The sequence below is a fragment of the Polypterus senegalus genome, chromosome 8 (genome assembly GCF_016835505.1).
Source record: "Polypterus senegalus isolate Bchr_013 chromosome 8, ASM1683550v1, whole genome shotgun sequence".
NCBI classification, from domain to species: Eukaryota; Metazoa; Chordata; class Cladistia; order Polypteriformes; family Polypteridae; genus Polypterus; species Polypterus senegalus.
The window spans coordinates 74,013,301-74,041,214 of record NC_053161.1 but is presented as its reverse complement, the minus strand read 5'-3'; the positions used below and the strand labels follow the sequence as shown (position 1 = coordinate 74,041,214).

At 36.0% G+C, this 27,914-nt stretch overlaps 2 protein-coding genes across 3 annotated transcripts in view; one reads left to right on the top strand and one right to left on the bottom strand.

The window, feature by feature from the left end:
• The window catches only part of upf2 (UPF2 regulator of nonsense mediated mRNA decay), an 83,130-nt gene extending 57,801 nt beyond the window's left edge, over nt 1-25,329 (bottom strand). For both annotated transcript variants that reach the window (XM_039761294.1, XM_039761295.1), the window contains exons 1-8: nt 25,223-25,329; nt 24,895-25,062; nt 10,925-11,263; nt 9,877-10,656; nt 5,259-5,419; nt 4,048-4,245; nt 2,643-2,789; nt 2,353-2,456 (exon numbers count right to left, since the gene is read on the bottom strand). In XM_039761294.1, coding sequence (XP_039617228.1) covers nt 2,353-2,456; nt 2,643-2,789; nt 4,048-4,245; nt 5,259-5,419; nt 9,877-10,656; nt 10,925-11,262 — 1,728 coding nt within the window. In that variant the 5' untranslated portion in view covers nt 11,263; nt 24,895-25,062; nt 25,223-25,329. The remainder of the gene's footprint in view (nt 1-2,352; nt 2,457-2,642; nt 2,790-4,047; nt 4,246-5,258; nt 5,420-9,876; nt 10,657-10,924; nt 11,264-24,894; nt 25,063-25,222) is intronic.
• Nucleotides 25,330-25,562: 233 nt separating this feature from the next.
• The window catches only part of dhtkd1 (dehydrogenase E1 and transketolase domain containing 1), a 98,143-nt gene continuing 95,791 nt past the window's right edge, over nt 25,563-27,914 (top strand). Inside the window, exons 1-2 of the mRNA XM_039761297.1 lie at nt 25,563-26,445; nt 27,077-27,229. Coding sequence (XP_039617231.1) covers nt 26,256-26,445; nt 27,077-27,229 — 343 coding nt within the window. The 5' untranslated portion in view covers nt 25,563-26,255. The remainder of the gene's footprint in view (nt 26,446-27,076; nt 27,230-27,914) is intronic.

Sequence of the window (27,914 nt, the reverse complement as noted above, 5' to 3'; positions counted from 1 at the left end):
AAAATAAAAAAATTGAGAAAGCACATGTACATAAGTATTCACAGCCTTTGCCATGAAGCTCAAAATTGAGCTCAGGTGCATCCTGTTTCCCTTGATCATCCTTGAGATGTTTCTGCAGCTTCATTGGAGTCCACCTGTCGTAAATTCAGTTGATTGGACATGATTTGGAAAGGCACACACCTGTCTATATAAGTCCCACAATTGACCGTTCATGTCAGAGCACAAACCAAGGATGAAGTCAAAGGAATTGTCTGTAGACCTCCGAGACAGGATTGTCTCGAGGCACAAATCTGGAGAAGGTTACAGAAAAATTTCTGCTGCTTTGAAGGTCCCAATAAGCACAGTGGCCTCCATCATCCGTAAGTGGAAGAAGTTCGAAACCACCAGGACTCTTCCTAGAGCTGGCCGGCCATCTAAACTGAGCGATCGGGGGAGAAGGGCCTTAGTCAGGGCGGTGATTAAGAACCCGATGGTCACTCTATCAGAGCTCCAGCGGTCCTCTGTGGAGAGAGGAGAACCTTCCAGAAGGACAACCATCTCTGCAGCAATCCACCAATCAGGCCTGTATGGTAGAGTGGCCAGACGGAAGCCACTGTTTAGTAAAAGGCACATGGGAGCCCGCCTGGAGCTTGCCAAAAGGCACCTGAAGGACTCTCAGACCATGAGAAACAAAATTCTTTGGTCTGATGAGACAAAGATTGAACTCTTTGATGTGAATGCCACGTTTGGAGGAAACCAGGCACCGCTCATCACCAGGCAAATACCATCCCTACAGTGAAGCATGGTGGTGGCAGCATCATGCTGTGGAGATGTTTTTCAGCGGCAGGAACTGGGAGACTAGTCAGGATAAAGGGAAAGATGACTGCAGCAATGTACAGAGACATCCTGGATGAAAACCTGCTCCAGAGCGCATACACATACAGTGGGTACGGAAAGTATTCAGACCCCCTTCCATTTTTCACTCTTTGTTATATTGCAGTCATTTGCTAAAATCATTTAAATTAATTTTTTTCCTCATTAATGTACACACAGCACCCCATATTGACAGACAAAAAAAAAGAATTTTTGAAATTGTTGCAGATTTATTAAAAAAGAAAAACTGAACTATCACATGGTCCTAAGTATTCAGACCCTTTGCTCAGTATTTAGTAGAAGCACCCTTTTGAGCTAATACAGCCATGAGTCTTCTTGGGAAAGATGCAAAAAGTTTTTCACACCTGGATTTGGGGATCCTCTGCCATTCCTCCTTGCAGATCCTCTCCAGTTCTGTCAGGTTGGATGGTAAACGTTGGTGGACAGCCATTTCTAGGTCTCTCCAGAGATGCTCAATTGGGTTTAAGTCAGGGCTCTGGCTGGGCCATTCAAGAACAGTCACAGAGTTGTTGTGAAGCCACTCCTTCGTTATTTTAGCTGTGTGCTTATGGTCATTGTCTTGCTGGAAGGTAAACGTGCCTGGTTGTCTCCACACACTGAGGAGAGGCAAGACACATGACAGCCCGCATGGAGTTTGCTAAAAGACACCTGAAAGACTCTGAGATGGTGAAAAATAAGATTCTCTGGTCTGATGAGACCAAGATAGAACTTGTTGGCCTTAATTCTAAGTGGTATGTGTGGAGACAACCAGGCACTGCTCATCACTTGTCCAATACAGTCCCCACAGTGAAGCATGGTGGTGGTAGCATCATGTTGTGGGGGCATTTTTCAGCTGCAGGGACAGGACGACTGGTTGCAATCGAGGGTAAGATGAATGCGGCCAAGGGCCCAAGGTTTACCTTCAAACAAGACAATGACCCTAAGCACACAGCTAAAATAATGAAGGAGTGGCTTCACAACAACTCTGTGACTGTTCTTGAATGGCCCAGCCAGAGCCCTGACTTAAACCCAATTGAGCATCTCTGGAGAGACCTAGAAATGGCTGTCCACCAACGTTTATCATCCAACCTGACAGAACTGGAGAGGATCTGCAAGGAGGAATGGCAGATGATCCCCAAATCCAGGTTGTATCTTTCCCAAGAAGACTCATGGCTGTATTAGCTCAAAAGGGTGCTTCTACTAAATACTGAGCAAAGGGTCTGAATACTTAGGACCATGTGATATTTCAGTTTTTCTTTTTAAATAAATCTGCAATAATTTCAAAAATTCTTTTTTTTTGTCTGTCACTATGGGGTGCTGTGTGTACATTAATGAGGGAAGAAATTAATTTAAATGATTTTAGCAAATGGCTGCAATATAACAAAGAGTGAAAATTGAAGGGGGTCTGAATACTTTCTGTACCCACTGTACATATACCACACAGTTTGGCATGATTCACCAGACAAAATGAATTTGAAAAGTTCACAGTCTAAAATCTACCTTATCTATTAAGTCTCTGTTAACACAGTTTGGCAGCTGTTGAAGAAATGCATCAACTATCAACTTCAGATGGGAACCTGTGCTGGCCTCTTCGTCTTCTTGCTCTGGTATAAATGACATAACAATAGATATATGTATATATAAAAAAAGATTGAGTTTCTCATCAAACCAGAACACAATTCTGAAACATTAATCAAATAAAAGCTAATTTTATTAACCAACGATAAAATTTTTAAAGTAATTAACATTTAATTTTATTCTACCGAGTACTCTTCAATTGAAAACACTACCTTGTTCATCAAGCAATTTTTTTGCCAGGTCGTCACTCTCCCCCTCTTCTCCACCTTCCAGTTCCATGGTATCATCATTTATATCAAGATTTTCTAACTCCATTTCCAGCTCTTCTGTACATTTCATATCTTTTCCTTCCCTTGAATCTAACACCAAAGGTTTAGAAGGCTTATTTTCACATCCTTTCATTGTATAAACCAACATTTTTCAAGTAAAGCTATTTATAAACATTAAGCAAGTAACAGGAGAGTTAGATTAACCCGTAACAATTTTGAAGCAAATTATTAAAAGTGCTACATAAAATATAAAACAATAATTACTTAAATAGAACAAACAATAAGTAATTAATTGATTTTATTTTTATTTTTTTTTAAGGAAAGCTTTCTGCATTCATGTTTTTTGCAATGAACTTTACCTTAGAAACTTAGGAGAGAGTGGCAGACAGACCAAGAAAGACATGAATTTGGTTATTTTTTTTATATAATTTAAACTTTTTTGCTTTTAGACATTGAGGAGTCAATTTACTTTTCTATCTTTTCTAATTTGAATGAACATTGTAATACTTTAAAAATTTGAATTAACACCAGATATGCCCTGCTATTAACATTCCTTTTCTAACCAGAGCATAGCTGTAAGGTGAACATTTTTTGGTGTTGGCATAAATAATACACACAAGATATTGTCACATGTGAATATCCGAGTTGCCTGGTACTCATTACTATGCTAAACTCAAACCAAGCTAAAACTTATTTCTGTGATTAGTACAAATATATGACCACCACTACATCCATTAGGATGCTTTCAATGAATAAAAAAATATATGCAAGTAAGGCCATGTATACATAATAATGAGGCTACTAAGAACATTTGTTTGAAGTTGAAAAAAATAGTAATTTTTAGAATTTATAAATGTAACAGAAAACAGGTTGCCACCACATAAAAATTAATGGTCCATCAATTTCAAAAAATGAATGACTATGTTTATCTACTTGACACCAGACAAAATGTTATGTTTTCTGCATATAAATTAATAGCCTATTAGTTAACACTAAAATTGTCAAACATCAACCAGAACTTAAAAAAAAATTACATTCCATAAATTTTATAAACATATGAAATAATTTAACTATTACAGCCCACACAATTATTAAAAACTATTCTAGCTTGAATGCAGCAAAATTAAGATACTGGAGCAAAACTATTCTGCCGTTTTACAATTTTCATTATTAATGCTAATAACCAAAACTGTAATAAAAAAAAACAAGATAAAAATGCATTTCAAAGCAGATTTAAACAAAAAAAGTATATGTTGTTACAAATCATGTAACCAAAGTTTAAAAAAAGAATGTTTGCTTTTAAGAATTAATACCCCTAAACAAACAATACATTAAATAATCAAAGTACCTTTTGCATCGTCTTTGACAAATTCTTTGGTTTGAGAACTCCTTTCATTATCTTTGAAAAGAATAGCAGGAACAAAGGCTTTCAGATCAATTAAATTTTCATAGAAATTTCTGGCATCCTCATCTTCCCAGATACCTCCTTCTAAATCATACTCCCCAGGCTTCCCTGGAGTGAAAATGTCAATTCCAGGACCATGTTCTATGAAACAAGCAATTGGAAATTCGAAAAAAAGAGCATACATTAATAAAATAAATAAAACAAAAACAAACACATATACACACTATATTATATGCAAGGATGGAAAAGTTCAAATGTAGATGCTTGTATAAATTAATTTTGTACATGTATCTGCAATTCACAAAAAAATAAAACACACACCCCTCTGGAGCATAGCTGGAACACTTTATGAAGTTATCAACTTGTTTATGTACAATAGTTTCATATTTCAACAACAGGTGATTGACAAAGCAATGGAATGCTTCTAATACTGTATAAAGGTGGATGTGTGAATGCCCAGTATGTAGATCCACACAGTTGAACCTATCTCTGCTCAGTTTTGCACAGATTACCCATTTCCACAGGGGAAGACCACAAGCTATCTTTCACTCCAAAACTTATCACTTTGGGGAACTTAATTTAGAGACCATGTCTACAATTAATAAGGGAGGTGCCCCAAAGGGCCATTTTTGGAGCATGGCATACCCAAACTTGCTTTCCATGGTGTGTTTAGTCAGCTTAACTATGCTTTGGGGCTAAAACATTTCCCCTGGGGAATTTATTTAGTGACTGCACCAAATTCTGTCTAGTTAATGTGTACATTAGCCTTAATGTGAAGAGGAAAACAGTGTCATTAGTTAGACTACAAACCCACAGATTTGCAATTAATGAAAAAAAAAAAAATGTATAGGACAAAACCTGTGGAACACAGAAAACAACTACGTATACAGATGAGCTGAACTAAATAGGCACAAGGACATATGCCTAGATTCTACAAATTACATGCAGGTAAGGCTGTGTAATACAACTTTAACAGAAAATAATTGAAAGCATTACCATTCATGAAATAAACAAAATAAGTTAAAAAATACCTTACTAAATGATGGTCATATAGATAAAACAATTAAAATTAGAAATTCAAAACACTAACTCAAGTATTAAACAGTAAGTAACATTTCAAATAAGTTTTTTTTTTTTTTTTAAATGACAAATACCTTCTTGCACCGTTTTGTCCTGAGGAAGTTCAGGCATGTTTTCATCCAGAAGGTCTGCGAGAGACTGGGTATTAGTAAGGAGTTTCTGATATGATGTAGCAAATTCCTCATATTGTTTATGACGATCTTCACTGAGCTCTCCTTTAGAATGGAGAATCCGTCTAAAGGTAACAAAGAACAACATAATTTAAGGTGAGTACATTTTTGAGATATACCATAACAGGCTTAGGGCTAGGGCAATTGTCTGTTTTCTTAAAAATGAAGTAATTAAGCGAGTACACTTGGATGCCATATTGCTATAGGAAACAGCCTATAAGATGGCACCAATTTAACAGTTGTTCTCACTGGCAAATTCCACTAAAACCTCTTTTTCATTTGTACTGTTTACTCCAGCCGTTTAAAAAAATTTTTTAGCAAAAAAGCATACATTACATTTTGAGCAGTGACTTGATAATGGACATCTAGATTATGCAACACAAGTAAAGTAAGATTTTGTTTTCTTTTTCCATAGACGTTTTTCTAATCATTTTCCATTGTGCAGCACTGATCACTATTAACTTCTATCATGTCAAAAAAAAAAAAAAAATAAATGTCCGCTTTCTGTATCAAAACATGAGACTAAAAATTTTCTCAGGTACAGAAGCACATAAAACAAATTTCAAGAAATACTGCACAACTGTTTGTCATAGGACACACACATCTACGCATACCACAGAGAACACTGTTGCAAACTCGAAACAGAAAGAGCTCATGCCAGAAATTAAATCAGGGTCCAATTAGAAATATAGCCATCTATGCTTCTACTCATCAATTATCTAGAACAGCTAAATCCAATTTTAGGGTTGCAGGATGCATTAGTTAATTTCAGAAACATTGGACGAAAGGCAGGCACCAAGCTTGTAGGACAGACTTGTGGCTTCCAGTCCATGTCATATGGAGCTGTAACACATACTATACATAGTGGGCAAATTTTAACTTAACCAAGTTCAAGTTCATTGTCATGTGTACAGTGAAATTCTTATTTGCATGTGTTATCAACTCTGTTGGAGAAAAACTAAAGTGCCTAGAGGGAGAAGAGAAAAAAAAAAAAACATGCAAGGTAACAAAGACACACCAAAGAGGCCGCACCACTGATTTCATTACATTAGACAATATTCTTAATAACACTTAAAGGATAACTTCTGAATTTTTCAAGTCATAGTTCTTTCTTCACAATATGTTACCAATTGAAGCATATCAGTTGCATACCAATTGGAAGTGAAAATTGCACATACAAATTTCACTGTACTTTTGCATACAACAATACATCTGAAAGGAAAAGGGAAGATGGTGGTCTTTTTCCTTAGAAGACTGTGCTCATTTAATATGGGAAGTGATATCTTAAATAACTCTGTGATGTCCAGTGCAATTTTCTACATTGTGGTGTGCTGGGCCAGTAACATCACTTCAAGAGAGGCCCACCGAATCAACACTCTAATAAAACGGGACAGCTCATTTACAGGATACACTCTGGACCCCCTGGAGGTAGTGGTGAAGGAGAGAATTAAAACAAAACTGAGTAACGTTATGAACAATGCTGCTCATCCTCTCTCCAACACACTAACATGGAGTAGTTTCAGCCAACAAATTATTCAGCAGAAATGTTACTGTGTCAAGACAAAAGCAATACAGCCATGTTATATCTTTTAGTTCCTGTTCATTTTCTTGCTTTATAGCCCTTTTGGCTTGTGTTCAGGATAAAATGTGTGTATTTATTTATTTATTTACCCACCTATTCTTGTATTTTTTATATTTAAAGAGCTTCTATAAAAAGCCAAATTTCTTCATGGGGACACATAATTCAATCTGTCTATCTAATAACAACCTTACATTTTTAAAAGTGCCAAGTCACATTTTCCACGACTTGCCTTGCATGTACACAACCTTAAAAAAACAAAAAACCTCAGAAACATTTAACTGACTGTGTGAAAGAGTAGATTAAAGCACCTCAAACCAAATGTTTTAACATATAATGTGTTGCTTTGCTGACAATAAAAGAACTGAGCCCAATTTTTTGAGTGAGTAAATTTACTATCACTGATATCAATCCATCTGTAAGTGTATGGGGAGAACATGCAGATTCCATGTAGAACCTGGCAACTGTAAGGCAAGAATGACAGCCCACTCTGCCTATGTTAAAAAAAAATCTGGGCTGAGTTTACTAATCTTAATCATGATTAAACTTAATTGGCATTGTTAAACCCGGCACTATAGTGAATGTGTGCACATGTGTGTTTAGTCTCCAATGGTATGGCATCCTGTCCAGGGATTGTCTTCGCCTTGTGTCCATCTGTGACTGCTGGGATAGGCTAAAGCTGCACCATAACCCTGCCCCAGATAAGCGGAATGGATTTTCATTACATATGCATAGTTTCTATCATTAGAGTAAATGCTAGTGTATTGCTTGAAGTGTATTAATTACTGGTACTCTCTTTCTCGATGTGTTCCAAATTTAATGCATTTTCTTCATTGAGCAGGTATGGAAGTCCTTGTTGAAGTTTTGAGCAGGCTATTAGAAGTACATTATATCAAAGAGAGTGCTGGGAGGGTATATTTGCTGTCAAAGAGCAAGGTACTGAAACCATGCTTTAACAGTTCAGCAGCAGCATACATTTTCTTTGTGAAGTAAAGAAAATAAAGCTTCCATATAGTATAGTTCCAAAGGAACATAAACAATTGTGTGACTTTTTTCAGTTATCATTGCCCATTTGTCCACAGAATTAAGAGAATAACTCACACCTGGGCATCAACATTCAATGCAAATAACGAACTTTCTGAATCCACTCCCCGCTGGCCCTCAAGAGTGCTGCACTGCCATGGAGCGAGTAGTAAACTGAGCAGCCTCCTTTTGTAGAGCCTTAATCTCACAACAATGATTTGCCTTTTTCCTTCTTAAACAACATCAATATGCTGTTTTGTAATATGTGTTTATTCTCAAGACACAGATCATGACTAGAGAGCATTTTAGGTTTGAAAAATAAATGTATTTAGTAACTTTAAGGTTTTTTTTTCCCCCCCTTCAAAATTACCCATGGACCTGTGTATCCGATGTTTTTTAAATTTATAAAACTAGGGGGTTCCTCCCCCTGTTCGCTTTGCTTGCTAACTCCCGGGGGCGGGCGCCTATCTCGCAGCAGAGCTGGTCAAAGGGTGTTGTGGCGCTTCTCCTTTAGAGAAAGTGATTGAATTTAATGAGATTATATATATATATATATATATATATATATATATATATATATATATATATATATATATATATTATATTATATGAGTATGTGTTGTGCAGAACAAAAATGGTCTGGCCCTTAGTTATTACAGAGTGAAAATTAGTTACTGGAGTATTTCACTACAACTGTCTATTGTAAATACCAATGAATAATAAAATGTAGTAAAAAAAAGTAGAACACGTAAGACATAATAAAAAGTAAACAAAAAAATTACATTAACGCAAAATCAAAAAAAAAAAAAGCCCAACAACAAATAAGAACTGTATGTCAAACACCACTCAAACTAATTTTTTACACCCCTCTGTACCAAAAAAAAAACGCAAATTCCTTATTAATTTCCTGCCCCCCAGCATTTCAGTGGCTACTTTATTTAAGAGTGGCAGATGTGGCTCCTCTGTCTGCCCTTCTCCACAGCACTCTGAGCAACCCAGTTTGCATGGCTTTTTAGGACACACTGTCTTTGTGGTAATTTATTTTCCAGAGTGCTGCAATATTATGAATTAATTTATCCTCTAACTTACATTCTATAACCAATACTTTTCGCATTTGTTTGTATATTTTTGGAATGTTTTTCTCTTTTCTGTTAATTCGATGATTCTCTTTGACTTGATTTTTATTAAATATGGCTTGTTTTTGTTCGTTTTCTTTTTTTCAATCTTCATTGTCAGCTTTTGCTGCTCTTTTTCTATCGCAATCTAAAATTCAACGTTCCTGAATAGATCATTTGCTTTTCTGCCTTACCATTATAACCATCTGTGTTGAAGGGCGAGTGAGAACTGAGGTTGTCATGGGGTAGTACAGTGAGAGGATATGTACAGTAGGAGTAAATGATTGGGCAAGAAATGTGGAGGGGGGCGGTCAGGTCTGAATAACATGGAAACGGCGGACGTTTTTCTTAATATAATAAAGAGATAACACCACTTCAGAACACAATTTCAATTGGCATACTTACACATATCATGATTATGAAGAAATAAGTTTGATTTGAAAAATATTTAACTTGCTCTTTAAAAAAACTAATTCTAGAACTACAGGTTATGAACTATGAGGAAAGATTAAAAGTGTCTTTTCAGTTTAAATCAACAAAAGTATTAAAAATTATTAAAAAAGCAGTAGATTCCAGTTGTTACTTAAAAGGAGTTCTTTAACAAGAAAATACTGATGGTTAACATTTTCTTGTCTCACAAAGAACCATAGACATTTGGAAGTCAGTCTGAAAATGCGGAAATTATAATTAATCCTGATTTGATACGGAAGATCTTTCAATATAGTTGGATTTCAAATTACCCCATTTAAAGCTATAGAATGTTAGGACAAACTGTCAAAAACATAAGTGCTACAAGAAAAATTACCTGTTTTGTCTTTCAATGTTTTGAAGTTCTCTATGGTCCTTCTTTAGATGTTTGGTCAGAGAAGTGAAATATTCTCTCAGAAGGTTCTGGAATGGCTGTTGTTTTTCAGAACTAATGATTTCACTGGGAGGAAAACACAAATTAAATTTTTCTGAAGCCATCTTTACCTTCCTAGGCACAAGTCCAGCAATGTCATCTCCACAATGTTTGCAAAAACTGATCACTACAGACACATGCATATGAGTTTCTCGGTCTGTGTTGATGATGGTTTTCAGCTGCTCATAGATAAGGGATAGACCCTCTTTATCAGTAAAAATGCCCACTATTGTGAGCTCAGCAATGAACCGTAGGTCAGTCCTAAGCTTGCTCACATTTGGTGTTTTTTCCTCTTTTCTTGCTTCAAAATGCTTTCTCCAGGCCTGGAGAAGCAAAGGAGCAAAGTCAGCATACCTCTGGTGAAAGAGAGAGCACAAATGTACAGCACAACCAACATCTGAAGTTTTTAATTTTGCTTCAACAATAGAGCCCACAGCTTCTGCAATGTACTTGCTGAGATTAAGGCTATTGAAATCATTGGAAAGAGTATCCCTCTGTTGCTCTGTAATTGTTTTAAGCTTTTTAACAAATGCAGTGTTTTTTTTGAGGCTAGAATCGAGTCTACTAAAGTAAGTCTCCTCTGGACGACCTTCCTGAGCATTTTGGTTCTTGCTACGCAGTTCTTTTCTCGCCTGATGGCGTTCCCAGGCTTCTTGATGCAGCTGATGTCCCTCTTCTTTTTCTCTGAAAAATAAAATATGTTCTCTTAATTTTAAGACAAATGCAAACACTAATCATTACAAAATTAATTTATATGTATTTGAAGTAAATTCTTGTAATTTCCATTTCATTACGGATCTAAAAGTAAACAAAAAGTAATATTTTGCAAAGTTTAAGATTATGGCAGGAAACATTGAGAGATACAGGACATCTAAGCAGAAAGAAACAAGTGCACACAACAAATTATAGTCCATTAAGGCTACACATTTTCAAATACTAAAATGTTTCTTACTTCAGTCTTGCTGCTTCCTCTTCTCGTTTCCTTTTCTCTGCTTCTTCTTGTTTCATCTTTTCCTCCTCCTCCATCTTTCTTTTCTCCTCCTCTTCTTTCTTCTTCTGCTCCTCTTCTGCCTTTATTTTTTCTTCCTCCTTCTTCTTACGCTCCTTTTCTTCTTTCTTACGTTTTTCTTCCTCAGATTTCTTCTTTTTGTCTTCACATAGTTTCAAATTATCCTTTTTGCTGCCTAGTTTACATTCTTCTTTATTCTTTTCTTTGGCACAGGTTGGTCTTTTTTCTCCAAGGTCTTCTTTCTCATCCATGTTTATTGATGTCTTGTATTCTGCAGGCATACTATACATAAAATATAAAGAAACATAAATTTCAATGTTATGAATGTGTTAAAAATTACCAGACATAGACTAACAGGTGTTTTTTTTTTGTTTTTTTTTTTAATTTCTTGATATTTGTCAATAATAATGTTGTAGCAAGGAGGCTATTAAGAAGCACCATCTTAGAAGTGATCGTTACAGAGTCATGGGGTTTGAAGTGTATATGAATGAAGGCCGCCAGCAAGGTGTTCTGCACAGGATTAAAAAAAAAAAAAAAAGGGCATAAGGGCTTGAAGGGCTCTTCGATTTAATATGTTAACATGCTTTCATCTCAAATCACCCACACTATTATACCATGTTACACCACTAAAACACTATGTCAAATTTATAACACATTGTGAGGATGAACAAGACTTCAAGAAAACAGAGTACCTCCTGTATGGTTTCACTTCAACCACTGGTTCCAAAGTTGAAGGAGGAATAAGCTCAAGTAAGACGTGTTTAGCAATAAAGTTCGAGTTCAGGAAGAAATACAGGAGAAATGGATTTCTTATGTCCAACACAAGCAGGTACCAACTGTATTAGTTTAAATACTAGTGCAGCTCAGTTAACACATTCCACACAACCAAAAGGAAGAGAAGTGGATAACTGTACATATACTGTTGTTCATTAGATTATTTCTTTTTACCTGTACTCATCTGTACAATCCTTAGTTTCAAACAGAAGAGAACTGATTCTTTCATAAAGTCTATCCTATTTGAAAATCACTCATATAAAAGGCTCTTTCTTTAATTGCTTACCAACAAAAAATGTCACTACAATACATTTACAAGGAGAAAACACCCCCTGTAATCATGAAAGAAGCCTCTAATAACTGGCTGTTATTTTGTTCCAATAAGTTAAAGTAGAGCAGTGCTACAATTTTACAAATTTAGCTAAGGCTAGGGTTATAAAAAAAAAAAAAAAGCTTGAACATACAACTGACAAAAAAACAAAACATAATGCTTCAATGAACATATAATAAGAAGAATAAAACTTCGCCAAACACTTATTATTCTTGCCGATTATTCGTTGAAATTCAAATGAATATTGTTTCCACTTTAAATTGTGTTTTGACAAAAACCAAGGTCAATCACTATTAAATGCAAGAACTGATCAACAGCATGAATATTTCAGTCATATGCAAATGTATGTAGCATATTCAAGTCTGCCATATAGAATGGACATTTTACTCTGCACACATTATCTACCAAAGGTGGAAACGTAGTCATTTAAGTTAATGCAAATAATAAGAATTAATATAAGTAATATATTTTTTGCAAAAAGAACTTGTTTCTGCTTACTGCTTTTTCATTTAAATATTTCAGTGAAGTACTACATGCTTTATTTTGCTCTACAATGGCTGCCACAAGCTCTTGGGTCCGAGATTTTTAGAGCAAAACAGAACTAACTTATGGATGGGTAACGCTTTAGACTTTTGTTTGAGAGACTGCATATGATGTAAAAATGTACAATGCACAGAACAGTTTTTTTTATTAACATTGTTTTGTGTTTCTTTCCATATGTTTGAAGTTTTCTCCTGAAATTTTGTTTTGGCATTTTTGTCTTCATTTTAATTGTATTAAAATATTTCCAGCAAATGGGTAATTCATACTCATATGACCAAATCAACATGCCACATTTTATTCAAATGTGTAAAGATGAGGTCAAAAAGTGTGATGATCTGACATAGAATTACCCATATAATACTCTTTTCTGTTGTAAAATCACAATTTATGAGACTATACATCAGAATTGAAAATTATATGTGTACTGCCTATACAATAAACCAATTATTACTTGGTTTATACAAATCAAGCGTATTTTCCACCTCATGGATTTATAAGTGCACTTTTGTCCTTAGGATTTTACTTGTGCTTTTGCCTTAGGCTGTATGAAAAATATGTCTGAATAGTCTGAAAACATGCAATCTGTGTGCAGTGCCCCAGTCTACAGATCTTTCTGAAAGGAAAAATAAATAAATAAATGCACTAATTTATAATGAGATGGAGTGACACCCTGTCCAAGGATTGTTCCTGCCTTGTGAATGATGCTTGCTGGAATTGGCTCCAGCTTCCCCATGACACCACCAAGGATGAAGTGGGTTTACAAAAAAATGCATGAATGGATAGATGGATAAAAAAGTTTTATAATTAATCATCTGGTGCAACCTGTGAATTTAAAATGACTTAGAACTACTTTATGAGGGCCCAACCAAGTACAGTTAACATGGATTGCATCACTTCATGTTCATATACCCATCACTGGGAAACTGCCCAAATGAGCTCCTAAAAAAGCTGCAATTTGAAGAAAAGGATACCATATAAAAAGGAAATTCAATATTAAGTCACTGAAAAGCAACGGGAATGTCATTATAGAAAAATCACCTACATTATATTATAGTAAGAAATGCACTTACAACAAATTAACAAGCAATTCATAAGAGAAATCCTCCATGGAAAAGTATTAATATTAAAATCATACATATAAAAGTATATTAGGCTTTAACAACAGTTATTAGAAAACATCTCTAAGATTAAAGTAAATGCAAAAAGATTAAGGCTTATAAACTCATTGTTTTTTTTTTTTTTTTTTAAATGGTCAAGGAAGATTCACACAGTTTCCTCCATTTACAGTAGACTGATACCCAGTCTTGAGTAATTCTGAAATGACTCCAGAGGGCTACCCGCACAATTCCAACTTTTTGTCTCTATAAAGACTTGTCAGCACTGACTTCACATGTGCCGAAATTTACACAAATGCATATATCTATACATCTACAATGTAAAGCTGACTAACTCATTCACTGACTTGTCCATAAAAAAAAACAAAAAAACACAACAATACTACCTGACTAAATCTGGCATGATAGCATATCTAGGACAGTTGGTAACCACTAACATAGGACATTTCAATATATCAATAGTTAGGGACAAAAATCAGAAAAACTAAATACCTCAAAATCTCAAGAACACTTGGACCGACTCGATTGAAAGATTGAAATATGATGCCATTGTAGAAAAAAGAAAATTAGCAGACCCATGTTTATCGCTGATATTTGTCCTTAATAATGCTGTAGCAATTGAGACACTCTATTGCACAGCGTCTCCTTTTGCAGCTCAAGTGCTTGCCACATTCAGTGGCTCTGAGCATAGTCAATTTAGTGCAACTGAACCAGAAGGTATTTAATATCTCTCCCATCCCCAGTCTTATCTGCAACTTTGAAGCAAATGTGAGGACTACAATTCCCATCTGCCAGTGCACAGCTCCAGACAATTTCATTAGTCCTTACAGACTTTGAAGAAGAGCATCAACAGGTGCGACATGTAATCAAAAGCCGCTTTTCCACTGCATAGTACGGCACGACACGGTTCAGTACAGCTCACCTTGGTTCGGCTCAGTTCGCGTTTCGACTGCAGTTTAGTACCGCTTTAGAGTGGGCGGGATTATTCACGTGTCGTTATAGTTGCGCCGCCTCTACTGCGGTGACACCGTGGAACTTTTACAACAACACGCAGACAACGACAACACTTTAGCTCGATGATGCGCAAGGTTAAGCATCTAAAAAAAGCACATCACTAGCTAACTTTTATCACTGTTGCAAAGCATAAAATGAACTTAACTGCCAGTGTAACATTAAAATGCTGATTCTGTATATTACAGATCTTCCACATTTTGCAAAAAAGTCGCCGCAACAGACCATCTGTTTGGACATTTAACCGTGCTTCAGAGTGGTGGGATGTGATTGTTCCCGGTTTTACAAACACTCAGTGGCTGGAGAACTTTCGAAACTTCCGCGTGTCTGTACCTTTAAAGAAAAGAATAGCCAGTGACGCAGTAATGACGAATTTTTCCGGCCAATCAGTGACCAGCAGAGTTTACACGTCACATTTTGGTAACGGTTCGGCACGCTTGGAACCTCGGCTGAGGTGGTACTAAAAAAAGGACCAGGTACCAGGTACTGTTCCCAGTGGAAAGCCCTGCAAAAGTGAGCTGTACTGAACCGTGTCGTGCCGTACTATGCAGTGGAAAAGCGGCTAAAGGTAGCAGTTTTATTGTCTTGTCTGATTACAGTGTTTATCTTAGAGTACATATTTTGCCTTACCTTCAATTGTGCTTAGACATGTTACATTTACAAAGACATGCTCTCCACGCCCACCACCCCATTTATTTTCATCTAAACCCTTTTTTGCAAAATATGTTGCCAAAACAGTGTATGTAATGCTTCCAAAACCTTAAGTAGCTGTCTTTTTTCCTTTTTTGTACTACCCCCTACACTACCATGAAAAAAACTTTAAACTTCAAAACTCAAATACCGGTTTTTAGGAAGTTTTGTTATTCCAAACTCACACATAAAACTTAATATATTCAAAAGGAAACTAAAAATGACTGCTTAATTACGTGGTCTTTTTTGCCTTCTCTTATCCTCCATTCAGACAGTTGTAGGATACTTACATTTATTACTAGCAAAATACCCGCGCTTCGCAGCAGAGAAGTAGTGTGTTAAAGAAGTTATGAAAAAGAAAACATTTTAAAAATAACATAACATGATTGTCAATGTAATTGTTTCGTGACTGTCATCAAGGATTTGATTATTATTTGTTTCAATTAGGTTCGTATTTGGAGGATGTGTTGTATTCAAGTTACATTCTGCGTTTGTCTAGTCTATCCCTGACCATCTCATCTTCGTTGTCAACCATTGTAAAGATTACAGGTTTCATTCATCGAAGTGATCACTACTCAAATCGGTACTGGTGAATCTAAGATGTTCAACAGGCATTCCCGGTATTAAGTTGTGGATTTGCCTGCGAATATTTAGCGACATCGTGTCTATGAACGTAAAAAAGTTTCTCTCGCACTTTTGCTGAGTTTGTGCCAAACACTATTCTATCCCTGATCATCTCGTCTTCGTTTGCATAAGCACAGTCCTTCACAAGCAATTTTAACTCCGTTACAAAGTGATCAAAAGTCTCGTTTATACCCTGTGTCTTCTCATTAAACTTGTATCTCGTGAATATCGTATTTGTCGTAGGCATGACAAACGCCAGCGGCAGCGTGTCTATGAACTTAATTTAAACTTAATGTTTACACCGTGCTTTGTTTCTGCAGTAGCTCCACTTATGAATATGCTTGTATGCGTCACTTGCTTCATATTCTTTTGCTGCCTTCTCAATTGTGTAATGCGTTTTTAGTTCAGCGCTCTTTGAAACTTTTGCTTGTTCTCTGTGTACTGCGTTCACAGTCAGCTCACGTGAGCCGCTCGGAGTACATGCACCGAAGGTTCTCAGCTGTACTAGTGCTATCTCATGCGATCTTGCGATGTCCATGGCTTTATTTAATGTAGGCTAAGACCCGGCACTTAAAAGTTTCTCTCGCACTATCACGGAGTTTGTGCCAAACACTAGTCTATACCTGACCATCTCATCTTCGTTTGCATAAGCACAGTCCATCACCCGCGAATATTTAGCGGCAGCGTGTCTATTGGATTGCTGCTGACGGACGGCCTTATATGGGCAGGCACTCCATTACCTGGGAGGAGTGACGATGAGGGACACAACTCCACCTCACACGGCGACCGAGCTGCAGGCTATGGCCATATATATGTACGGAAAGAGGTTCCAGTTATGACCGTTACGTGTAAAATTTCGAAATGAAACCTGCCTAACTTTTGTAAGTAAGCTGTAAGGAATGAGCCTGCCAAATTTCAGCCTTCTATCTACACGGGAAGTTGGAGAATTAGTGATGAGTCAGTGAGTCAGTCAGTCAGTCAGTCAGTCAGTGAGGGCTTTGCCTTTTATTAGTATAGATAAATATTTTTATTTCTGTCATAGCTTTAAATTCTTAACTCCTTGTGTCATTTTTCTAATAATTCATCCTTTTTTCTTTGGCATTTGCTCCCTTAATTGGATCATAAAAATGACGATTAATGGCAAGCAGAACTGATATTAGGACTAGTGACACCTTAATGTTAAAAGGCCACAACTACTTCAGCGCCATAACCAATAACATGCTCACTGGTAAATAATGGTTGAAATAATCAGAACACTCTGCAAAGTCTTAAAATTCAAAATTAAAAAGTAACACTAAACTATTACCATTAAATAAACATATAAATGTTTGCTACATTTCACAACTTCTTATACCCCTTAGAGTTTTACATTAACTATTACGTCTATTACTATTGTACCAACTTTAGAGGTCATATCCCATATCATTGCAAAACTATTCTGCTTGCCACAAAGTGTTCCCCTTTTTGGAAATATTTAGGTCTCTCTTATACACACTTTATCACTCTGAGGCAGCAAGCAAATGCTTTGAAACTGTGTACACATAATTATGTATTAATCTAAACCTTTACTTTGAATATTATTTTTCATGCCAGTCCTTGAAACAATTTCTGTTTACCACTAGACACAGGGAAACCTTACATTATGTACATTAGACTGGTGTTTTTGTGCTGCAACTCGTACATCTTCTCCTGCCTTCTGTTGTAATTGCCCAACAGAAGCTTAGTGTAATTTTATTTGTTTGTTTGTTTGTTTGTTTTGTTGTTGCATTTTTCCTGCATTTCACATTTGGAATAAACAAAGTATATGCATAAATGCATTTTCATTCCAGCTTCTTCCAGTGCTGGGGGCAATGTCTTTCTTGGCAGCCCTGGGCGCAGTTTATCAAAAATGCAACCCATCACAAATAACCTTTCATAAACACAAAAAAAGGGGAGCATCTGGGGAGAACTACAGTATATTTAACATTTCCCACCACTGACCAACAATGTAGGGATCATCAAAATCAATTTGTACCTTTACCCCCAAAAGGGGCCATTTCCATATGCAAATAATTTTTATACATATATACAATTGTCTGCCAAGAAAAATATTCAACAAAATGTAGATGAAATCCTGAAAAACTGCATAATACTGTACATAGCAATCCAAGAAAACCTATTTTCCCTCAGATGCACATTTCTCAAAGTGAAAGGCTATTCATTTGGAGTTACATCAAATTATTGCAACTTTGAGAAAAGAGTCAATCTAGACTCAGTTGTCATGTTGTCTAGAGGAGAAGGAAATTTCGCCTTTGTGATATTGGCGAAGCATTTCACTCTATTTGTGTTTATTTTAAATTTTAAGTTAGAATGTAGATGCACTACATTCCACTAGCACAGTAATTTACAGTAAACATTCTTAACTCTCAGTTATTTCTTACATTGTATTGTGCTGAACAGTAAAATACCATAAAACAGTGGTGTTAAACTCCAATACTGGAGGGCTACCAAGGCTCCGTGTTTCCTTCATGCCACTTTTTGCTGTTAAGTGAGTTCTTTTTCTCTTCATTTTAATTGCCTTGCATTTTAAGACTCACTTTTCCGAATTGATTTTTTCCTTAAACAGCCAAACGAAAATGAGATGTGAAGTGGACCAACAAATGACCAGCTAAGTCCAGGCCTCAAACTCAAACCAATTTAACTATAACCATTTTCTTAATTAGAATCCAATTCTTATTGTTAATTAAACCCATCATTTAATTCCTCAGCTTGATGGTGCTTTACTTCTGCAACAGCAGACAATAGTAAAATGGTTGATCTTTTTTCTAAGAGCCTGCAATATTTTGTGGACCTGAGGTGGTTAAAATTACTAAGAACTTCACCTTTTCTTTATTTTCAGATATTGCATGATGGGTACAGGTTAGCTGGCCACTTGCTGGCTCATTTTGTATCTCATTATTTATTGGCTGCTGATTAAGGAAAAAAAAAACAATTGAGCAGCCTGAGACTTAATCAGTCAATTATATTTAAGGTAAATTTAGTTATTTAGCAGCAAAAACGAATTAAGAAAATGGTTAGAATAAAAAACTGCCGCCATAGTAGTCCTCCAGTATCGGAGTTGGACCTCTCTGACACAGTATTTTTTCTGCGAAAAATGTGTACATTGGCATCAGGTTTTTTTTTAATAGTGAACAAACTGGAAAATGACATTTGCCTAATTAAGGTAGGAGTCCAAACAAAAACAGAAATTGGTTCATATTGGTTCAGCAATATGTGGCAATAAAACACTTTGCAACAAAAAAAAAAAAAAAAACAAAATAGGCAAAGTAGGCAAATCTGGTGGTAGTTACCAAAACTAGCAAGCTGGATCAGAAAGGTAAAGCTGAATAACTTTCAATATTAAAAGAAAAAAAAAATACCAAAATGATGACAACTATAAAGAAGCTGTGGAGACAAGAAATCCCAAAACAGAAAACAAAGAAAGGTCACTTTTCAGTACAGAAGCTGCAAATTCCTCCCTTAACTTCATTTGTCACCGTAAAAATCTTATTGGACATGTAGCACGATTAACAACAAAACACTGCGCTGTACACTAAATAAAATGTGGGTATAGGGTAGAGCATTATCCTGCCCTACACAACTCCAAAACAACCACAAGATAAGTAAAAATCATTTTGACATGCATGCTGTCACAGCGTGTTTGGATCTTGTTTTGGCTTTACACAAAATCGAATGGTCATGACAAATGCGTGCCCAGGCCCAGAACGTTAAGTGCAGTGTGAGAGCAGGCAAGCGGGGGAGTAGGGAGGTGGACAATTGCACATGGGCACAGTACAGAACAAATATGCCTAGTGCGACTACACCCCAAGTATAGGGTTTTCGACTTCTATTCTAAAAGGACAATGGATGAAAGCATACAGTCGCCACTAACACAGTGATTTGTTGCCAGTCAGCCAAAGTACGAACCTCAGTTCAGGCAAAAAAGTTTGGCAGGATTTAAAAATAGAAGTTATCCAGAAACACTCAAACTTTAAAATAGTATTTTTTTTTTTTTATTTAGCAAATAATGGTGCCCAGCTATCTAGAAGTACACATCTGTACTATATCGTATGTGAAAGTGCCACTCATCGACATTATGAAGTACCTATAGATTGTGGACTGCATGTTTATGTTACTGTTATCACAGTCAGTTGGATTAGCATGCTTACAAATTCTAGATCAGCTTTTCTTCCAAAAATGTTTATTTTTGTAAGCATGTTTAATGAAACTTATTAATACATTTAAACTTGCATTATTACTATGAGCACTCCAGCTCAAACTTAGGAAAAAAAAATTAGAGTGGGATTTTTGTGTAACAAAGACAATAATTAAATCTCTCTCAGGAGACACTGGATAGTAAGACACATGTAAAATAAATAAATAAATAAAAAATAATTACCTACTTAGTATTTAATCCATTGGAGAATGGCACAGAAATGTAGTAGTTAGTGTTTGTCAATAGCTGTTTACCTCCTTAGCATTAGACCTGAGGGTCTCTCGGGCAATGGTGAAGACATGTCCTGTGTAAGACCCGAGGGCTACTCTGGCTGTAAAACAATGTTGGTGCTGAGCATTACTCAGGGAACGATATGGGTGTGTCTTGCAGGCATTACCCGGGCAACTATGCAGACGCACCCACTCCTAGGCTCATAATGGTGTCTTGTAAGAAATGCCTCTCAGCAGTAATGATGGGGTGAATCTGTCTCCAGGCTGAGAAATTGAAACAGTTAATGAAACCAAAAGTGATTCTCTCTTCACTCGTACATATGCAGTGTGTTGTTCATATCATTATTCATCAACAATTATTGTCTGTATCATTATTATACTATCTACACTTCTGACTTTGTACTTTTAGTGTTTTGCACATTTTACAGTAGAAAGATGAGAATAAAAATGTCATTTTTCAAGACAAAAAATGCAATGCTTCTTACTTTTTTTTTTTGAGAAAAAATGTAATGCTAAGAAGGCTAAGGGTAAAGCCTCTCTTTAATGATTATTTTATGACCTAGTAGAAGAACAAATTACCCGTTATAAAGAAAATCCAAATATTATTGCAATGGTCGTTACTTATTAATTACAACAGCAGGCCCATTTCACTTAGACTAGCATTTTTCATCTTTTGTCATTTGAGCAGGTTGAGGAGACACTGGAGAGGTAGAGATATGCTCTAGAGAGGAGAGGAATGAAGGTCAGTAGGAACAAGACAGAATACATGTGTGTAAATGAGAGGGAGGTCAGTGGAATGGCGAGGATGCAGGCAGTAGAGTTGGCGAAGGTGGGTGAGTTTAAATAAGGGTTTAAATAAGGGTGAAAAAGAGAGTGCAGGCAGGGTGGAATAGGTGGAGAAGATTGTCAGGAGTAATTTGTGACAGACGGGTATCAACAAGAGTGAAAGGGAAAGTCTACAGGATGGTAGTGAGACCAGCTATGTCATATGGGTTGGAGACGGTGGCACTGACCAGGAGACAGAGCTGGAAGTGGCAGAGTTAAAGATGCTAAGATTTGCATTAGGTGTGACGAGGATGGACAGGATTAGAAATGAGTACATTAGAGGGTCAGCTCAAGTTGGACGGTTGGGAGACAAAGCCAGAGAGGCGAGATGGCGTTGGTTTGGACATGTGCAGAGGAGAGATGCGAAGTATATTGGGAGAAGGATGCTAAGGATAGAGCTGCCAGGCAAGAGAAAAAGAGAAAGGCCTAAAAGGAGGTTTATGGATGTGGTGAGAGAGGACATGCAGGTGATGGGTGTAACAGAACAAGATGCAGAGGACAGAAAGATATGGAAGAAGATGATCTGTTGTGGCAACCCCGAACGGGAGCAGCCAAAAGAAGAAGACGACCATTTGAGAAGGTATAGAGGTAGTGATGCTCAGATTGACTGACCACAAATCTGTATACATTTTGGTAAGAAACAAGTACTTCATAATTAATATAGTAATCCAAATTTAAAAATTACACCTCAAGAATTAGGAATGTCTAACTGGTACGCTGTTATATTAAAAAAAAAACAAAAAAAAAAACAACACGGTATAATATAGGAAAGGTATATTTTAACAGCAAAAAACTACAGTGGAATTAATGATTAAAATCAATCCAAAACTATAATTCAAATATACTTAGATTTAAGTAGTGATTAACTGCCATATCAATTAAGTGAATCACTGTGTAAGAATGTTTTTTGTTAGACAAATGGTGACAACTATTTTCTTTTAAATTAAACTTTGTTTTGGATAAGTACTTTACAAAAGAAATTGTACAACATAAAAACTTGTAATTATGAGGAGCAGTTAATTTTCTTCTATGCCATATGTATTATGGATAAAAATTTCTATACATATATTTTATTAGTTAAAAAGCATGTACTTTAATTCATTTTATTTTAGTTTTTATGGTCACTGAACAGTTACATGATTTCATTTTGTCAGACAGGTAACACGTGTTCTATAGTTTAATTATAAAAATTATACAGAAGATGAGGCTTGTGTGTGTCTGGTTATGTGGGAACATAGTGTAAATAGTTTTTTAAAGGGATAAAGAAAAAAAAATCAAGTTATTAAAATCAGTCAAAAGGTACAGTAACAGTAAGGCATTCAAAAGTGTATTGCTGTTGGCATAAGGAAGCCTCAGAACTATTTCTTACACACTTCTGCTGAGTAATCTGTTTTCTGAAAGTACTTAGTGCTACTGTATCAGAAAGAGGATGAATAGCATTATTCATAATGGTCCTCAGTTTTATTTTCATTCTAACCTTCTAAACCAAAATGACACTTAAACTCACTTCTACTCAGTCAAAGGTCCCTTTAGAATTGTTTTGTATTATTACAGCAGCTGAGAATAAGCATCATACATTTATTTTTCCAAAATTCTTCCTTACGTATATTACAAATATTAAATGAGTAGCCAAACATATAGTCAAAAAATAAAGTGATTCAATCACTATGAGGCATTTCAGAAAATTTCAATTACCTTATCACCAATAAGGTAAGTCATTGAATAAAGAGCTAGTTATTAGAAAGCTGTAGTTTTAAAAGGCATATTTAACTCATTATCAACTTAGTACTTTGTGTCACACTGTGTTTCTGATTGCTTTTATTAAAATATTTAAGACTATTTAAACTATTAAAAAGTCTTCTATTTTTATTTATAAAACACTAGCAACTTGTGTCACATTATTTTGAAAGCTTTAGTTATGACTGAAAGGTACACAATGCAAAAGTGGAATTGAATGTTCATTTCTTGTATGTGTGGGGTTTCTTACAGCATTTCAAAGACATACATACGTGGTTAATTGGTGACATTAAACTGGGCTCACGTGGTTGAGTAGGTTTGCATGTTCTGAAATAGACTGGTGCAACTAAATCAGATTTAGACAATTGATGGACATTATACAAGATATGTTACCTTGTCAAAGCAGAAGTGGCAGATTGTGTAATGTAGCACTAACTTTAGCTAAAAACGTGAGGCGGCAGGTATAGAACCTATAGATCTAATCAATTCAGTCATATTTATAAATAGCTCCTAACACACCAAGTATAATCACAATGTGTTTTTATAAAGAAAATTATTTAACCTGCCTGTGAACAAAATACATTGATTGTTCTGAACTAGTAAACTGTTTTCTAATCAACTCACCTAGTTAAGAAAAGACATGGTTTAAACATTCTTTAAAAAGGTTAGAGATGTCACTAAAAAATCCAAATTCCATTCCACTAGTATATTTGACTGGTGTGCTTTCCACATTATTTTCATTACAATATTATTATTTTAACGTGACATTCTTTTAGGTTCATTCAACCGTAAGTACCAGGTGTGCATATACAATGTCCAAAGAAAACAAAAGAAGAAAGTTACATGCAACAAATTCATAAAATAATACACCACTTCAAAATTTTACTTCTTTAAATTTAGATTGTTTTTTCTAAGTTTAACTTTACGAAAACATTTTAAGCCTTTGGCTTACTGGCATAATTAATGCTGAAATTATAACCGCATCGAACTACAGCCTCCTCCACCTCCATATTCCTGTTCCCCTACGAAGAGCCACCAATTCTGTAACTTTTGTTGTGCCGAAAACTAATGTGTGCTCTATGGGTGACAGAGCCGTCAGCTCAATAGAGCCCAGACTTTGGAACGATCTCCCTTAATTAATGAGATCAGTTGACTCCATTCGTTCTCTTAAAAAACAAACTTTAAACTAATCCGTTCCATAAGGCATTTAACTTACTCGGTTCTCTCACTTTTTACACACTCTAGTCTAGGCTGCCGGGATGGTTTGCGTTAATATCAAAAATTATTAGTTCAGGGTTTTCCAGTAGTACTTTGTATATTTTCTGGTTTATTGTCTCTTATTCTAATTCAAATCTTTGCTTCTCCTATACTTATGTTTTTAATTGTTTTACATTAAGATTACTTGTTTCCAATGTTGCATATGCCCTGTTGGTCATTCTGAATTTCTGTGAAAAGCTTCGAGTTTCGGAAAGGCGCCATATAAATACAATCTATTATAATTATAACTTAGGGAAAGAGCAGGGGACTTAAAAAAGACCACTAAGGCAAGATGTCACATTTACAAGCATGATTCATTCTGTGCGTTGGTGTTTCACAAGGATAAACAGAAGCGAAAAAATTGTACATTAAAACATAACAATTCTAACTTAAAATAAAGTAGCGAATGACAGAAGAAAGTGCTAAGGTTGAAACACACGTAAGTTATAAAACCAGAAACAAGTTTGACACAGCAAAACGTTGATCACTTCAATAACGTGGAGACTTTTAAATAGCATCAGTTAATAGGAAAAAAGTCAAACCGTTTATCATCAGCGTGTCCGTACTAAGCAGCATGGATGAATGATTAGCAGGAAAACAAAACACTGCCGACTTTTGGATGTGTGCAATTTTCCCACGCAGCAATAATCAAATCACTTCCACAATTCTGGTATCCGTAGACAGGTAATATCCAAATTACAGGTGCAGGCCTGTGAAAAGTGAAAACCCATTTAAAATGCAACATTTGATTGCCTCGCATCACGATTCAGGTAAACCTTCTTAAAAGTGTTCGACGGCATTCCTATTACTCTAAACTCGTCGTAAACAGTAGTAAACACTGAAATTTCAAAAAATATGATATATGTTTACCTGCAACTTCTGTAAACATCAGATTTATTTCCAGGTAGAATATACATTAAAAAAAACAAATCCGCCCCTTTTTCTGAGGACCTCTAAGAATGGTTTGTTCAATCTAGTGCCTGTATAAAATGTAAAAGAAAATACTAAAAATTTATTAAATATATACATATTTACAATCGTATTCGTTTTAAAATCCTTAAAACAAATATATGAATAGTTCTCTAACTATAACCTTTTGTCTCAATGTTTTTATTACTTATATCATTACAGGCGATATCGGTCGTGATCGCTCACCACTCACACAGAGTGTCAAGGACGAAGCAGAGCGGCTTTTGCAGCGTAGTCTGGCGCCGTCTTCAGTGTGGGACCTGTCACTAAACTTACTTGTTATCATTATTATGTGGTAGACTAGAGCCATTTGTTAATCTTACGCTTTGAATTCTGTTTATTGACGTAATTACAGAGTTCTGCTCTTTTAGATACATTTGCTTTGCCCAATAGATATTACTAAAGTGTGAAGATTTTTTTGTAGTTGACCAAAAGTACTTAGAAAGTGTTTCATATTAGTGGCAATGCGTTAAATAGATCAAAGATCTCTAACGTCATTTCTTATGTGAAACTTCGCGAGGCACAGAAGCGCGGTGGCCTTTCCCCGTACCCTATTAAAGTTTTTTTTAATAGCGCAGTAGGTAAGGGCGCTTTAACTTGTTTGTACCTGAGGATTTAAAACTACACAACAACGTGAAGCGATCGCATTCAGGCGCTTAAATGCAGCTATTTATACGACATATTCCATCCGCATGTACGCTTTCATTATTGATTAACTTTTGTAAACGTTTTAGCTTCACAGACTGCAAGTCATGGATAACAACTGTGCCCAAGTGCTGGATATAACCCGCCTTTCGTGTAAAAATAAGCAGTTGCTCGATCGTCCAATTGGAGCGGGAGGTGTTTTCTTCGGCTCAAGTTTACACGCTGCTTTTGATGGCCGCCTAAAGGAAGAATGATTTAATCGATGCACTGAAAGAATTTGCAATCAAAAATGATGTCTTTCATTGTGACAGCGAAACGCTGCGCTTTATCAGCTGGAACTATTAGAAGTGTTCTTCGTCCCTTCCTATGCAATTTCTATTACACTCACAAAGGAGTCTATGGGTACAAACCATGGGCAACGAGGAACAGCGAGCCTGGCGTAACTGGAAGTCTTTTGGAGAATGTCCCCAGAAAGGAAGGTAGGCGCAGACGCGCAGTGTCTTGCTATTCTGAAATGCGCTATAGCGCTGATTAACCGATCACAACGAGACGAATAGTGGATAATTTGTGGATTTCAATCAATAGAATAATTTGCAACGAAAATCACTCAGCAAACAACTGTGCGTACGTGGGAAAGAGGTCGGCCAACGCAGAGCCTACATGCCAGCTGCATGTTAGTAGCGTTTTATGGCACATTTATTTCTGAGGAGCACAGATTTTGACGTTTTATGTTGTTTTTTTTTTGTTTTGGGTGTCTGGATAAAGTACACAATACAATGGGTTTAAACTATGTGTCGAAGCTTATTAACATGTGAGGGGCCCCTGCTTTAACACCAAGAATTCCTTATGTGAACGGACTGGGAGAAAAATAGATCTGTGATAGTACTGTCTATAACACATCCTTTTTTACTTGATAATAAAAAACTGATCATTTGTTGGGTAAGAGACAGTGTGTACAGCATACCTTTATCATATTTCACATAATCATGTCTGTGTCCACCTTGCAGCCATATGTACTCTTGTATTCTTTATACAAAAAATATGAAATGCGATTTTAATGTAAAAATATAGAATGACACGTATTTGACATAACGTCTAATTGGTTGACAGATCCTCAACTGGAGCTGCTCTTAGCATCTTATCGAGCACATGGACACAAAGCTGCAAAGATAAACCCCTTATTCGGCGGCCAAGCTGTGATGGACATGGTGCCAGAGATCCACCTCCTAAAGCAAACATTGCATGGACCTTTTAATACAAGCGGTACTCCTTTTAATTTACTTTATGCTGTATACCCTGATTTAGATAAAGTGAGTTTTAAAATGCCTTGTCATTGTTAATTACATGTTTGTCTAATTGCAGTTTTAGCAAACAACTTCTATAGGCAAAACAGTTTCATTTAAATACAGCCTACATTTTCTGATCCACATTTGTTTAAAACTGGTTTTCAGTAAAAGGAGTGAAAAGGGAAAAACTCTAAAACAGAACAAACAGTCATTTATTAATAAGATTACTGAGGTGGGAACATTACTGTTATTGTGCCTTTTGCACAGGAGTATATATTTACAAATTTATTTTACTTATTTTTTTTAGATTAAGTGTCTTGGGTTAGCTTTTCAGAGACTGTTAGAATAATGAATGGCACCTTGCCATCTCCTTTGAGTCTTGTTAGAGATAGTTATTCATGTTTCCGCAGTGCCAGCATGGTTGTGTATTAGTAATAAACACACTTGCAAGCAAATAAACACAAGCTTTTCCTGTTCGATCCTGGAATATACAGGATATACAACAGTGAAGCATCTTTGAATTGCCATTCTATTGATGTACTGAGGGTGGTCCAAGCCATCACAATGTGGGAAACCTTTGCTGGGATGAACAGCACTGTGCCAGCCTTGAGTCCAAACAGTGCCATCTGCCTTTTAATGAATCAATGGTCAGCTCTATCACT